The 14940-nt window shown below is 36.6% G+C and overlaps 1 protein-coding gene across 1 annotated transcript; it reads left to right on the top strand.

Annotated features, from left to right (window-relative positions):
- Nucleotides 1–1056: 1056 nt before the first annotated feature.
- slc23a1 (solute carrier family 23 member 1) lies at nucleotides 1057–14771 on the top strand. Its single transcript, XM_030154612.1, has 14 exons — nucleotides 1057–1074; nucleotides 2699–2872; nucleotides 4588–4745; nucleotides 4828–4916; nucleotides 5584–5651; nucleotides 6258–6439; nucleotides 6662–6782; nucleotides 9791–9947; nucleotides 10537–10684; nucleotides 10761–10866; nucleotides 11068–11197; nucleotides 11484–11627; nucleotides 11960–12055; nucleotides 13950–14771. Exons 1-14 carry the CDS (start codon nucleotides 1057–1059, stop codon nucleotides 14210–14212), a joined length of 1854 nt encoding a protein of 617 aa, XP_030010472.1. The 3' UTR covers nucleotides 14213–14771.
- The last annotated feature ends 169 nt before the right edge of the window (nucleotides 14772–14940 follow it).

The following is a 14940-nucleotide window of genomic DNA, read 5'->3' as shown; positions in this document are numbered from 1 at the left end:
TGGAAACAGTTACTCTACAGAAAATACCAGATACTATGTAAAGTTCAAGGTCATCTTGAGCAGAACTTATCAGTTATCACGTGAACTGACATGATGTCCGAACACAATTAGACAACAGATAAGGGCGGCAAGGTGTGACAAAGGCTGTGTATGAACAGATGTATGAATCACAGAAAACCAAGTCACGTTTACTGGACCTTGATCATTGGTCACCTCAGATTAAGAACCGGTTATTGTTTTATTGAGTTGTTTTATTAGTCATGTAGAGGAAGACCTGACCATATCTGTTTTACCACCAGCTAAAGACACACAGTGCATAATGGGCTTGATTTATGTGACATTAATGTTACACATGCTCTTCATTGTCCAGTTGCTTGGTAACATTGCTCCACATGTTATCACTTAACTGTCTTTATCAGTTTGCATTATTTTTCATACAAACCGTGAGCAAACAAATCAGCAGGTTCCCAACGCTGTCACATGACCTCTGTTCAACACAACGTACAAAGTATGAAAGATCAGAAATATCTCTTAGTTTTCTTTTTTATCATATACGTTGCTGTCATTTTTATTCTTGTTTTCATTTCGGTTCATCTCATATTTCTCTTGTTTCATTTTGTATAAGTTGTTCTTCTTTAACGTTGTTTTCCTCTTGTCTCATTTTTGTTGCTATGTAATATTGTGTTCTATCTGAAATAACTGTTTAGAAATGTATTTAATATGCAAATTAACTGCATGAAAAATGCAGAGGTTTGTAAATACTTAGAATATTTGTTTATTTCCATTATTTAGTATTTAATGTAGGAGAGGCAGCACCTCCTAGAGGAACAGCAGTGTTTGTTGGTCTGTTATACTTAATCTATTAGTGATCATTGAGTGACTAATGTTAAAGCTGCAGTGAAGACGCACCTGATGAGGTGTGAATTCTGGGTCACATGGAGCTTGTGTTTCAGGTTAAAGTCCATTAAACACTGATTATTAACCTCTTTGTTCTGTGTTCATGTGTTTGTCTGCATTTGTTGTTGGTTTGTCCTTAGGTTCAGACTGAAGGTGACGATGGACCACAACCTAAAGGTAATCTCATGGCTGATTATTGATTATTGTGTTTGCTGAGTGTTTGATTGCTGTCAGAGGGCAGCTGGACAGGTGTGAGTGCTCTATTTACATACAAATGACAAGCTGCTGTCTTGTGGTATCCCAGCATGCATTTCACAGCAGACAGCAGAGTGTGGTCAGGAGGAACATCTGGATGATCCGCAAGCAAGTTAATTATCAAAACCAGCTCACTATGATTGGGTTTGCACTGTCTAGCTGAAGTTTAAGAAAATCAGCAAAACAAAACATGTCTCTGCTCATTTTTAGCTACAACTGCTGGTTGAATATTAAGGATAATTTCATCACTATCACATGTCAAACTATTCCAGTTTCATATAATAATATTTCATGTAATAATAAACTTCCTGAGCTGTTGATTGAGGAGCTTTGAATGATCTAGTCCAAAAAACCTAAAACTGGCTTTGACTTTCCCATGTAAACTGCTAAACAGTTTGAAAATATTATGAAATTTTGCAAAACTATGAATTAATGATACAGAGAAAGTATATGGAAATATTAATTAATTCATGAATAAATATAAATGACTGGTGGAGGCTGGTGAAATTAGTTTCTGGTGGGGCACAGCATCCATGTCAGTTTTCAGCTGCACTATAACCACATATCACCACTAGGATACGCCAAAGCACATGCACTACTATTTTAAAATATTAATTTACATTAAAATAAAAACACACAGTATGTTTTCAGTCATGTATTTTTATATGTTAATTTCACCAGTCTATCCTTCAAACATGCACATTTTTACATGATTCTATTGTTAAAGTCAGTCATGTCACTGACAAGTGTCTTCTCTACTGATAATATGGACAATGCATCTAGACCAGGGGTGAAGGTAGTACAGATAGATCACATGACATTAAAAATGAGAAAATCAACATAAAGGCTAAAACACATCAGTGTGAAGTGATCCTCTGGCTCCCACATGGTGAGCCAGTTGTGTTAACCACTCAGCTGTCCTGCCACTGACTTGAAGTTCACTAGCTTTAGTTTAGGACCTATTCAGTGATTCCATTTCTGAGAAGGGTCGTCAGTCTGTTCGGGATGTGATGATTAATATTCACTACATGTACTTCCAGTCTGCATGTTATTTTGTTTGTTTTTTTGTTTTAGTATAAATGTGAATAATTAAAAAAAAAAAAAAAGGTGGATAACTTAAGTCACAGTTTTTGACTTGAGACTTTTTTGACTCATAAGACTTTGACTTACAGCAGATGAGTTGAAAAGTCGACCTTCCCTGAAACATATTGAGCGGTCACATAATATAATTGTGTGATTTCTAATGCAGTGTATGTTACACAACAGAAAGCACCAACCAATCCAAATAAGAGATTCAGAAGGAATGAAGAATACACCAGACTATCAGAACACCAGACACCATTACTGATATCACTACTTTGATCAGTTTTGATGACAGAGGTGTTCAGATCAATGACCCACTGATTCTTCAGGTCACTGTGACATTTTCCCAGTATATTGTTTATGTTAATCATTACCTGTCTGTGCTTCTGTGTTTGGCTGTTTGTGAAGCTTCCATTTCATATTCTCTTTGTAACACCTGTGTCTGTCTTCTCTGTCCAACCAGAGCCTTGATTACTTGGAAGATGGGCAGAGTCACACAACAGACAAGGTCAGCCGACCAATGGCAGAGAGCAAAAAGAGTAAGCAGCTCACAGGAGGCCCGAGGGCGGAGACAGACATGATTTACACCATAGAAGATGTCCCATCGTGGTACCTGTGTGTTCTACTGGGGCTACAGGTAATGTTACGTCACTGAGCCTGTTCACCTGACCATAAAAATCCAATAACTGAGAGTAATCGGATAATTGTAATAATCAGATCTGATGTGATTATGCACACTTCAATGCAATAGTCAAAACACCCTGTTTTTAGATGTTTTAGTCCATTATTGGATTTCTTTCAGAGTATGTACATATGTACTAATGGTAGACTCCATGTTTCCATGTTTGACTATGTCACTTCCATTTTCTACAAGTTTTATTGTTTCTGCAAATGCAAGATGTAAAACAATGAAATAAATCCGATTAACCGGTATACATGGTTGTCAGGGAGAAATCCAGCTGTGTTAATCTGATTGGTTATAAAGCATATAGGATTATGCTGTTTACATGATCACTTGAATTATCTGATATCTCCAGAACTCAGATAATTATTGGAGTGTATATAAATGTGGTCATTGTCTCAGTACAACATAATATTGTTTTATTGTTCTATTGTATTTTGTCAATTTTGACTCGTTTTGTTTTTTGGTTTTTTTTGCATCTTTTTTTCCTTGTTTCATCTTTTATTTAGTTTTTACTTTTTCTGTTTATTTCCATATTTTCACTTTATTTTGTCTTCACAGTAAAAAAAAATACCGTATCAATATTTCAGAGTCAAGCTATTTTAACCTAGATGGAGTATTTATAGAGTACACCAGCTCTAACAGTAGAGTTAAAAGTCAGAGTAAAGTTCTGTACAGATGCAGTGTAAAATTTAACTCTACAGAGTGATGATTAGTGCCAGTCTGCCGCATTGCATTGTGGGTACTGGACATTCTACTCCTTGTGTTCTATGTGCAGGGGTTCAAGGGGGGGTTTGTGTTAGTGTTTAGTTAAGTTAATGTGTCTGTTTTACAACATTTATTGGCTTTTTTACCTCCTCCAGGAGGTATTGCGATCACTTTGCTTTGTGTGTTTGCATGCATGTTTGTTTGTTTGCAAGCGAGATAAGTCAAAAAGTTATGGACGGATTTTCATGAAATTTTCGGGAAATGTTGATAGTGGCACAAGGAAGAAATTATTATATAGATTGGTCTTGGCGGAGGTCTGCACTCTCTGAGTGCTTTTCTTGTTATGTTTTTTTTTTTTTTTTATAAATTTGACACCATTAGTCAAACCTGTTGGCAGAACAATGCCTTACCTGATTGTCTCAAAGAAGTTGTGATCATTGAGCAAACATGGAAGACTCTGCTGTTACAAAGGAAAGTTTTGTAATAGACTATTAAACATGTGATGAATTAACATAAACTCTTCATGACTTTACTTTGAAGGTTCTTACAATTCATCATTGTGTCAGTAATAGTATAAGGTGTGAATTGATGAAGAAAATAACACTGTAGAGAAATAAATATTAGTATAATATAGTCATTACTAAACTAAATCTGGAGTGAAAATAGCTCTATAAAGTGTAATCATATTACTACTAACAGTGTGAAGTCACCACAGTGTTAAATATTTTTACACATTTCACTGTTAATTTTGTCACTGGATTGAGTGGAAATAACTCTGAAAATTTGACACTGGCCATAGAGTAAATTTTACTCTAATTTTGAGTGGGACCAAATGTTACTTGAAATAGAGTTAAATTCAGCTCTCTAAGAGTTAAATTGACACTGTTTTTTTATTGTGTAGGTTGTTTGTTTTCATCTCATTTCATCTTTTATGTAATTTTCGTTTTGCGTTCTGTCCTCAGCACTATCTGACATGTTTCAGTGGGACGGTGGCAGTCCCATTCCTTCTGGCCGAAGCCATGTGTGTAGGTCGAGACCAGCACACCATCAGTCAGCTGATTGGTACCATCTTCACCACTGTGGGAATCACTACACTGATCCAGACCACCGTCGGGGTCAGGTGAGTCCTCACTTTCAGTCCGTGGGTGGGGCTATGCATTCATGATAGCTGTAGTGAACAAGTTTTGTGTATGTGTGTGCAGACTTCCTCTGTTTCAGGCAAGCGCTTTTGCTTTTCTGATTCCTGCTCAGGCCATTCTGAGTCTGGACCGATGGAAATGTCCCAGCGAAGGTCAGTCTGTGTTTGGCCCGTTCATTCAGCACGAATGACAAATAAACTACCACTTGATCTTGGTGTTTTATTTTGGTACAAGAACTGCTGATAGTTGACAGACATTTGTACAGAGGACTGATTCAGAGTTGAGTCATTTAGTTTGTCATCATTCAGCCTGTTGTTGTTCAGCGTGCCATCATTCAGCTAATTGTGGCTCAGTGTGTCGTCATACAGACTGTTATTATTTAGTGCATCATCATTCAAATGGTTGTTGAGCATGTCATTATTCAGCCTTTTGACATTCAGTTTACTGTTGTTTCTTTGTTTAGTGTGTCATAGTTCAGCCTCGTCTCATTCATTGTCTCATCATTGAGCCTGTTGTTTAGTATATCATCATTCAGTGTGTTATCATTGAGTCTGTCATCATTCAGCCTGTTGTTATTTAGTGTGCTGTCATTCAGTTTACTGTCATTCTGCGTCTCAGTGTCCAGTGTGTCATCATTCAGTCTAATGTCATTCAGCCTATGTCATTTGCTTTACTATTATTTAGCATGTTGTCATATAACTTGTTACCATTCAGTTTACTGTCATTCAGCCTGTTGTTGTTGTTGTTCAGCCTGACATTCAACATGTTGTGGGTCTATTTGCTTGTTTCATATTTTGTAATTGTGTTATTCCGCTGCAGAGGAGATTTATGGGAACTGGACTCTTCCACTCAACACCTCACACATCTGGCAGCCACGAATCAGAGAGGTACTTATTCTTTTTTTTTTTTTTTCCCACAATATTTTTTATTGGTATTCAAGTTTTATAATGAAAGGTAAACAAAGTAAATAATAATATATGTAAAGAACATGAATCAAAGCGACACAAACACCCATACACACATCCATTCACACCAGGTAGACTTGCACCAAATTTTATATATATATATATATATATATATATATATATATATATATATATATATATATATATATATATATTCTTATAAAAATGTACACATATACAGAAAAATTTAATAAAACACAGCAGTCACTTATTCATTATTATTATTGATATTATTAATAAGTTAAAATATTTTGTCATGTACCCCAGAAAGAATTAAACGATTGTCACAATTGTTAATTAAAAGTCAGGAAAAACAAGTAAGACAGAGAGACGTTCAACAGGATTACAGTACATGCAATCATATGAATAAAATACTGATAATTTACGTGGTTATACAAGTCATTTGTTTCCAAATGACAAGTTTTATTTTTTGGTTTCAAATTCATATTTTGTCAGTCTTTTATTTAGTTTTTCTTGTGAAACATATCTAATCCAATATTTGTCTGTGTATTGATCTGTTTGTTTCAGATCCAGGGGGCTATCATTGTGTCCAGTGTGGTGGAGCTGATCGTCGGTCTGTGTGGTTTACCTGGTTTGCTGCTGCGGTACATTGGTCCTTTGACTATCACTCCGACTGTCTCACTGATCGGTCTGTCTGTGTTCACCACTGCTGGAGATCGAGCCGGATCACACTGGGGCCTGTCAGCACTGTGAGAACCTTGTCCAGTTTACATCAGACGTAGTGGATTCTAAAGACTGTTCCATGTCATTGGCAAACATTTTGGTTTTTTTATGAAAGTGCCTTAATGATACTGTAAATGATTGGAAAAGTTTATCCTTGGAGCTGGAAGGATTTCATTGTACCAGTGTTAAAGGTGGCCTTGTTGGTGTTAATGTAACCTCCTTCTCTCTCTGTCCCTGTTTGTCTTCAGGTGTATTCTGCTCATATTACTGTTTGCTCAGTACCTGAGAGCGACATCACTTCCTATTCCTGTTTACAGCAGAACGAAAGGACTCACCTCTACCAGGGTCCAGATCTTCAAGATGTTTCCTGTCAGTATCAGTCCATAAAAATATTTTAACAATTGGCCAAAAGTGGTTAAAGTGTGAACATACCTGTCAGTATATTACAATTACATGTGATGTTTCTGGATTCATTTTTCTGCTGCAAATGGTATGAAGTAACTTGAGCTACTATATTAATTGTTAGAATCAGAATCAGAACTGCCTTCATTGTCATTTGACAGTGCAAAGTACATCAAACAACATTGAGTTTGATGATTAGGGACATCGGGCCGCTGCTCCTACTAGAGCGCTACCACAAACCCTTTTCTTCGAAAGAATTACAGTGAAGATAATGCAAGCACATACATCACATACATAAGACAAGACATTATAAACACAGTACACATGGTCACGTGATGGAACTTTTTCAGTGGATTTGGTTGTGGGAGGGGGACAAGAAGAGAAGAAGAATGTTGTGAGGCAGACAGAGATTGGGGGGGGGGGGGGGGGGGGGGGGGGGGTTAAATGCTTGTATGTGGTGAGTCCCTGAAAAATAAGAGACTCAGACTATCAGTTCATTCAGTCCTGAGTCTTGGCCTTGGAAGGATGTTTGGACTGCAAAGGAACAGATTAGACAAGAGTGGCCCCAACTGCTTTACCGGCTCCCAGGAGGAACAGAATTAAATGGGGAAAAATGATTTGATTTCTGCTTAATTTAGTTATAACTTAATTTTTGTTATAACTGGGCCTCAGCATTAACTCATCACTTCAGAGCAGGTAGACCTGCACAGTTCGTCCTTTTCCCTCAGTCCCGTGATTTGCCAGAGTGCATCCACGGTCTGTCCAGCGATGTAATCCAACTTTTGTGTGAGTCCACAGCTCGTCCAGCCTGGTCTCGCACGCAGTCGTCCGACTGCACCACCAACCGCTGTAATACCTTCATGTTTTCACTAACCACTCCAAAGTGCTCCTTAATTTCGATTGACAGCAGAGGGGTCTCTTTGTGTGCTGCTGTCTTTCCAACTTTGCGATAAACCAGGGCAACTCCAAGACCAATTAGAAGGTGTCCCGTTATCAAAAATCCAAATAGGTAAATATCCTCAAACTCCTCCACCGACAGAACCGACAGCCATACGACCTCCACTTGTTCCAAGTGTTGATCGCATACTGCAAGGGTTCTGTCAGGGCAGGCGGGCTCCCCTAGGCCCCTCTTCCTGGATGAAAAATCTTGTCAATTGTGCTGAGTGTCCAGTTGATCAATTCCATAATTTAGTTGTTTGGGAATACAGCAAGAAGGGGATCCAAAGACAAAATCAGACGAGACACAGAGGCAAAAGCAGGAGAAAAAAAAGAGGAAGGTAAGGACAGCTCAGAAACACGTCTGCTCTCGATAGAGGACAGGAAGAAGAAGAAAAAAAAAAGTTAATAGTTTAATCTCAAACAGTGCATTATTTAATCTAAGATCACCATATTGTTGTACCATTGCTGTCCTTAGGATCCAACTTCATGAGATTTCAAAGGGGCAGAACATAATATTTCTACTTTCAAATATTAACAATCACCCAAAATTATCAAAAAAGTGTTTAGAATAAAGAGACTGGATGGTATCTCAAAATCGCCAATGTACTAGGTTCTCAAGATATGAACTGAATCTATTCATACCCATGGTCCAACAGATTTATCTGACCACTAGAGGGAGTAGTGAGTGACTCTGCCGGTCTACCATGTTAAAGGGGTCATATTTTGCTAAACCCACTTCTATTAGTCTTTGGTTCATTTATTTGTACATTTGGACTCTAATAGTTCCAAAAATTTGAATTCAAACCCTCCAGGTGCTGCAAAACTATCTTTATATTCATTTTGGCAAAAACTGAGTGAATTTCTACAACCTGTTTTAATTCCTTCATAATTTGTTACGTCTATAACTAGTTACGTCACAACATTTGCACATATAAGGTCAAGACTTCCAACGAACATTTCTCCAAGTACGACATAATTGTTTGTCAGCAGCAGCGGTTGTAGTCCACGCTGAAAATATGATCAAACTTCAAGTCGATTACCTAAAATATTCAGTTGTTGTTGTATTAACGAACACAAGTGGTTGAACGGGACAGAGCAGCACAATCAACAATGCTGATGGTGGGGCGTGAAATAGTCATTTGCATTTAAAGGGCCAGCACCCAAAACGACTTTTCTCGTATCATTACTCAAATATAGGGGTGAAGATGGACCTGTGGAGTTGAATTAATGAAGAATTCAGACCCAAGCATAGCATTTACAGTTTATGTAGACCACAGGGAAATGTTTTAAAATGCATTAATTCCATTTAAAAAAGAAAAATATCGCTCCTTTAAGGTAAACTAATGCCACAGGGATTAAAGTGTCAGAAAGTGATGAGATGGGATGAGAACTGCCAAGAAACAATATTTAGAGTAAAAGAACATGACAAAGTGACAAAAGCTAGAAGCACTGTTGTCGTTTTCTCCACTGGACACAGCTCTAAATGAAAACAATGGAGTTTGATGATGAAATCTCAGAGTTTCTTCTACACAGGTAACTTTGATTATGAGTCTTATGAAGGTATAAAGTTATTATGTGATGTTATTATCTTTGCTAAGTTGGCTGTTTGTTGTTTCATGGTGCAGACTAAACTGTGACAGTTCTGATCTTGTCGATTCCAAACAGATCTTTAGTTCAGCTATTGACATTGCAAACTATAGGCTTGCAGTAAACGGAGGTGATTTGAGGTTTTTATTAAAACGATACTATAAAAACCCATTTACAGAATGTATTTGATTTGAGAGAATACATTTGTAACTCAATGCCTGAAGGTAACATTATATCACTCAGTTTATTACTAAATATGTAATATCATCACATCTGGACATGCATTATTTTTCACTGGACTAAAATCTAAAATGCTACTGCAACTGACAGACAAATGGGAGAATAGAAAGCTCAGTATTTACTTTACTGTGATGTACTGAGTAGAAATTAAAGTATCTCACTGACAGACTGAACAGTATCTGATTTAACAGGTGAGGTTTGTGTTTCAGATCATTCTTGCCATCTTACTCGTGTGGCTCGTCTGTTACATCCTCACTCTGACCAACCTGTTGCCTAGTGACCCCGATCGCTATGGACACAAGGCTCGGACCGATGCCCGAGGAGACATCATGGCTTCATCGCCGTGGTTCAGAATGCCCTATCCCTGTAAGATACCTGTTTCAATCAGTATTGATTTCTTTAATAATTTGTCTGATTTCTCTCATCATTTCTAATTAACTACAAGGTTATTGATTTTGTTTATTTCATTCACCCTTAAAATCAAATTCATTACTTATTCAGCATGGGTTGATGTTTTTTTCCATTTTGGTATATTTTTGTAAATTTTTTTCTGTTTCATTGTGGCAAATTTTTAACAAAAAAGAAAAAGTTGATTGAAAATGAGAAACAAAGATGTATAAAAGGACAGCAAAAAACAACCAAGAAAACTGTAAAAATAAATGAATGAAAATATAAAAAAAAAAAAAAAAAACATCTAAAGACAAACAAAAAAAAACAGCAAAAGTAATGAAAAACAAGAAGAAAACTATGAAAAATAATTCTGAACAATCTTTTCAAAAACTAACCAAAAAGGACAGACAAGCAACAAAAAGCCCCCCCACAAAAGAAAAGTACACACACAAAAAGTAATCAATTACAAAACAAGCCACTATTAAAACCCACCAAAATTGTAAATTATGAAAAAACAGGAGTTTGCTGCTTGTCTCAGACTGATTTCTGTTCTCCTTTCTGATAGGCCAGTGGGGGTTGCCCGTAGTAACAGTTGCTGGGGTTTTGGGGATGATGAGCGCGACACTGGCAGGCATTGTGGAGTCAATTGGGGATTATTACGCCTGTGCCCGTCTCTCTGGAGCCCCGCCCCCTCCGGTCCATGCCATCAACAGGTGAGACCCAACAGGAAGTGATGTCATATCGTCTGCAGGTGTTTGTGGATGTTGTTGACTCATTTGTTTATTTCAGGGGGATCTTCACTGAGGGCGTCTCTTGCATCATTGCTGGACTTTTAGGAACAGGAAATGGTTCAACCTCCTCTAGTCCAAATATAGGCGTCCTGGGCATTACCAAGGTAACGAATTATGTGATTTAAATGTGATGACACACTTTATAAACACAATTCATGTGGTAATACACCTACAAACACCTATTGTTTCAGGACGTTGCTTCATGTCACTGTAGATTCTCATTATCGACCTGTTCAGTATCTTTGGGTCATGTCCCATCAGGGTTAAAGGTCACCTGTGTTGTGTGTGTTTGACTGGCTGTTCAGGTGGGCAGCAGGCGGGTAGTGCAGTACGGAGCTGGCATCATGTTCGTGTTGGGATCTGTCGGGAAGTTCACGGCTCTGTTCGCCTCACTGCCTGATCCCATCCTAGGAGGAATGTTCTGCACGCTTTTTGGTGAGTCACATGACCAAATCACTGATCAAAATTGGCTGGGCCAACATTAAGTTTATTTTTAACAGTTATTGACTATGCTGAGTACATCAACAGGCTGTTCATGCAGCTGAACCGATAGCTATACTTACTGTCAGAAACAGTGCAGTGGCATCAATAATTAATTACATGTTTTGATGATCAAAAGTAGGCTCTGCTGGACTTGGTCTCATGGTCCATCTTTGTATTTTCAGGTATGAACAGGTGTGTTTATATGTTTAGATTTGATCAGGTGCGTTTATATTTTTAGGTATGATCACAGCTGTTGGTCTTTCAAACCTGCAGCTTGTTGATCTGAATTCTTCGAGAAATCTCTTTGTTCTTGGATTCTCAATGTTCTTTGGTTTGACTTTGCCGACATACCTGGATGCTCATCCCAACTCCATTAGCACAGGTAATCACACACTTGTCAAACCTTTTTCTAGAAAAACTGTGACATATTTTAAGTAGAATCAAAAATATGTGGTTTATGATTTTTGCTCAAACTTTTATTCAATTAAAAAAGGTATAAAGAAAAGATTTACTTATGTGAAACTTCTATGGAAATAAAGTTTATATAAAAGTATGCAATTTGTACATTTAGATGTAGGTTGCATAGCTTGGGGGGGGGGGGGGGGGGGGGTTGGTATATTTTTTATGTTTTTTGTCAAGTTTTTGTTGCTTTTTGTTAAAGATTTGTGTTGTTTTGGCATTCTTTGTGTTATAGTTTTGTCTGTATTTTTTCAGGTGTTCCAGAACTGGATCAGATCTTGACAGTTCTTCTCTCTACTGAAATGTTTGTTGGAGGTTTTCTGGCATTCTGCCTTGACAACACAATCCCAGGTAACAAACACTAACTCATAGCATTGTATTGTATTGTATTGTATTCTATTCTGTTCTATTGTATAGCACAATACATAAAAGTTACAAGTCTATGGAGTTGAGACAGTAAGATTTGTCTGAAAAAAGCATGAAAAAAAAAAAAGTCTTTGTTGATCTTTTATTTTCATTTATATATAATCAAACAATGTTGACTGGTGATTCTATAGCAGATCATTCATCTTGCACTGGACATCACGCAGCAGAAAATGTGATTTGTTTTTGCATTAAATTTCTGTTCTCATCTCATTTACAAACTCTGATCGATTTGAATAAAAGTTCAGGAAAACTTAATTTAAGTTTTATTCACATCTATCTGTGTTCATACTGCAAGATGAATTACTCCTGTAATTCAGCTTCTTAAAAAGAGCATGCAGTGACTGTGAATTCAGGTTGACTACAGTACTGCCTTTAACGCAGCTGCTGGTTTTAGGATGTAACTGTATTCTCATTAGCAAATATTTGCACTGAACTCAATACACTTAGTCATATGGAGACTCCCCATCACTGTATAAATGTAGAATAATGCACACACATCTGATATGTTATGTGATGTTAGAACTAAATGAAACAGCAGCTGTGACAGAAAAAGGCTTCATTTAAAACATGGGTGTGTTTGTTTGTTTCATCACCATGAGACGAGTTCATGTCAGTCGACACAACAACAGCTGAGCGAATGTCGACTCACTAACACAAGGGATGTTTATTATGTTACCGTGAACTTTAACAATCCCTGACCTCAAAGTAAACCTACCAATACTACAGTGTATAACATTTTATTATTTATGAGTAGAATGGCCATTTACTTATTCTGACAATTTAACCAACATTTATCTGAAGCTGCTGAGATAAATTATTTAATTAACCAACAGGAAATAAAATAATACAATGATTATATGTACATTTACAACAGAATTAAGTGAAGAATTTTAAACAATCATTTTTAACAAACAGAAACCCAAAGGAGACAACATCAGAAATATTATTTAGTGACTTTGAAATTTAAAAAAATAATCAGTTTTTGATCATATGTGACTAAAAATATAATCACAAATGAACTTAAGAAAATTCTGTTATCATTATTATTATTATTATTATTATTATTATTATTATTATTATTATTATTATTATTATTATTAGCCCTGTAAAGCCTGAACCATTAAATCACTGACAGAAAATTGCAGTTCTTTGAAACTGGAGCCTTTATTGGTCCTTCTGAACAACCTAATCATTTTTTTTTTTTTTCAAATATCAATTTCCTTATATGAGTTTCAATTTTGTATCATATTTGATACATCAGGTCTCAATGCTCAAATTTTATTATTTTTGAACAAACATAATATAACACAAACATGTCTAACAAATTGGTAATTCCTTTTCAAAATTGGCAAAGTTCTGCCTTCTTCCTCATTAATGACAATCTTGTTGTGTCAGGCCTCTGGTGAATGAATTCTTCCCCCCTGGTGGATTATCCATGTATTGCATGTATCTATTTGTACACATCAGGTTTTTCAAGAAAAAAATATCACACTGATCATCTAAAGGGCGTCAAAACTCATGTATCAAATATGATATGTTTGGTGTTAAATGGTTAAAGAAGGTGGTTAAGAGTTTTATCCATACACCAATAAATCAGTCAATGTGCCTGAAAAGGACCTTCAGCATCAGTGGAGCAGAAGAATGAACAACACAAAATAGAGGAAATACTCAAATAAAATACAAGTACTTCAAATTTGGATTGAAATACAATGAAAGTACAGTGTCAGGAAGTAGTGTGTCACGGAATTTTTTTGTTATGTTTGGAAATGTTTAATTTTTTTCTGTAGTTTTTAGAATTAAAAGTGTTTTGTGCTCTCAGGTTCCAAACTGGAGCGAGGGTTAATCCACTGGACATCTGAAGCATCCTCTTCCCTCTCCTCTTCCTCATCATATGATTTTCCTGTTGGGATGGGTGTGGTCAGGCGGATACGCTGGCTCCGACGGTTTCCCATAAGCCCCACCTTCAGAGGTTTCAAAGTGTCTAATGAGGAGCTGGTGGAAGAGGAGGAGGACGTACGAGGAAGACAAAAAGAGGAGGATGTACTGGAAGAAGAAGCAGTTGACATCAGTACGAAGGTATGATCAGGGCTTACCAGTGCATGTATAGACAAGGTGATCAGAAAAAGATGGGATGTCAAAACGTGTCTATAATCTGACAGAAGACCAACGGACCAAAGATACAGATGGACTGAGGGATTAATAAAACGATGGAATTTTAACTCTAGGCCAAAACTGTTCTGGAGAAAAATGTGAAAATGTAAACTTGATTATTGCAGCACTACCTAGGAGTCCGGTATGCCATGTGTTGGCATTTCCGTAGTGCAGCAATCTGTAACCAGTGTGCCAATTTTTGTGTCTAGTGGTACTATGGTTTATGTTTGTTTTTTTTTTTAAGCACAATTTAATAATGAATATTTTTTTTGCTTTTTGGGTCTGTGTTCCTGATACATGTGTCTGCCAAAGTCGGTACATTTAGGTCAATCCTCAAACCTCATGTGGGGCCTGAATTTCTTTAAATATTCTAGGAGGCACTATTGAGATATTTCCCACAGTCATAGAAGAAAGTGCTAAAATATTTTTTATTTGTTGTTCAGGCCTTCAAATGATCATTTTCAAAGAATAATTATAATCCTAACAGATACATTAAGGACTTAGGGCTAAATTATTATTATTATTATTATTATTATTATTATTATTATTATTGATAATAATAATAATAATAATAATAATAATAATAATAATAATAATAATAATAATAATTATGATGATGATGATGATGATGATGAGCTCAATACGGTCTCTGCAGTTTT

This window comes from Sphaeramia orbicularis, chromosome 14 (genome assembly GCF_902148855.1).
Source record: "Sphaeramia orbicularis chromosome 14, fSphaOr1.1, whole genome shotgun sequence".
In the NCBI taxonomy this organism is placed as follows: domain Eukaryota; kingdom Metazoa; phylum Chordata; class Actinopteri; order Kurtiformes; family Apogonidae; genus Sphaeramia; species Sphaeramia orbicularis.
The sequence above is the reverse complement of the archived record's forward strand: the minus strand, read 5'-3'. Positions and strand labels throughout refer to the sequence as shown.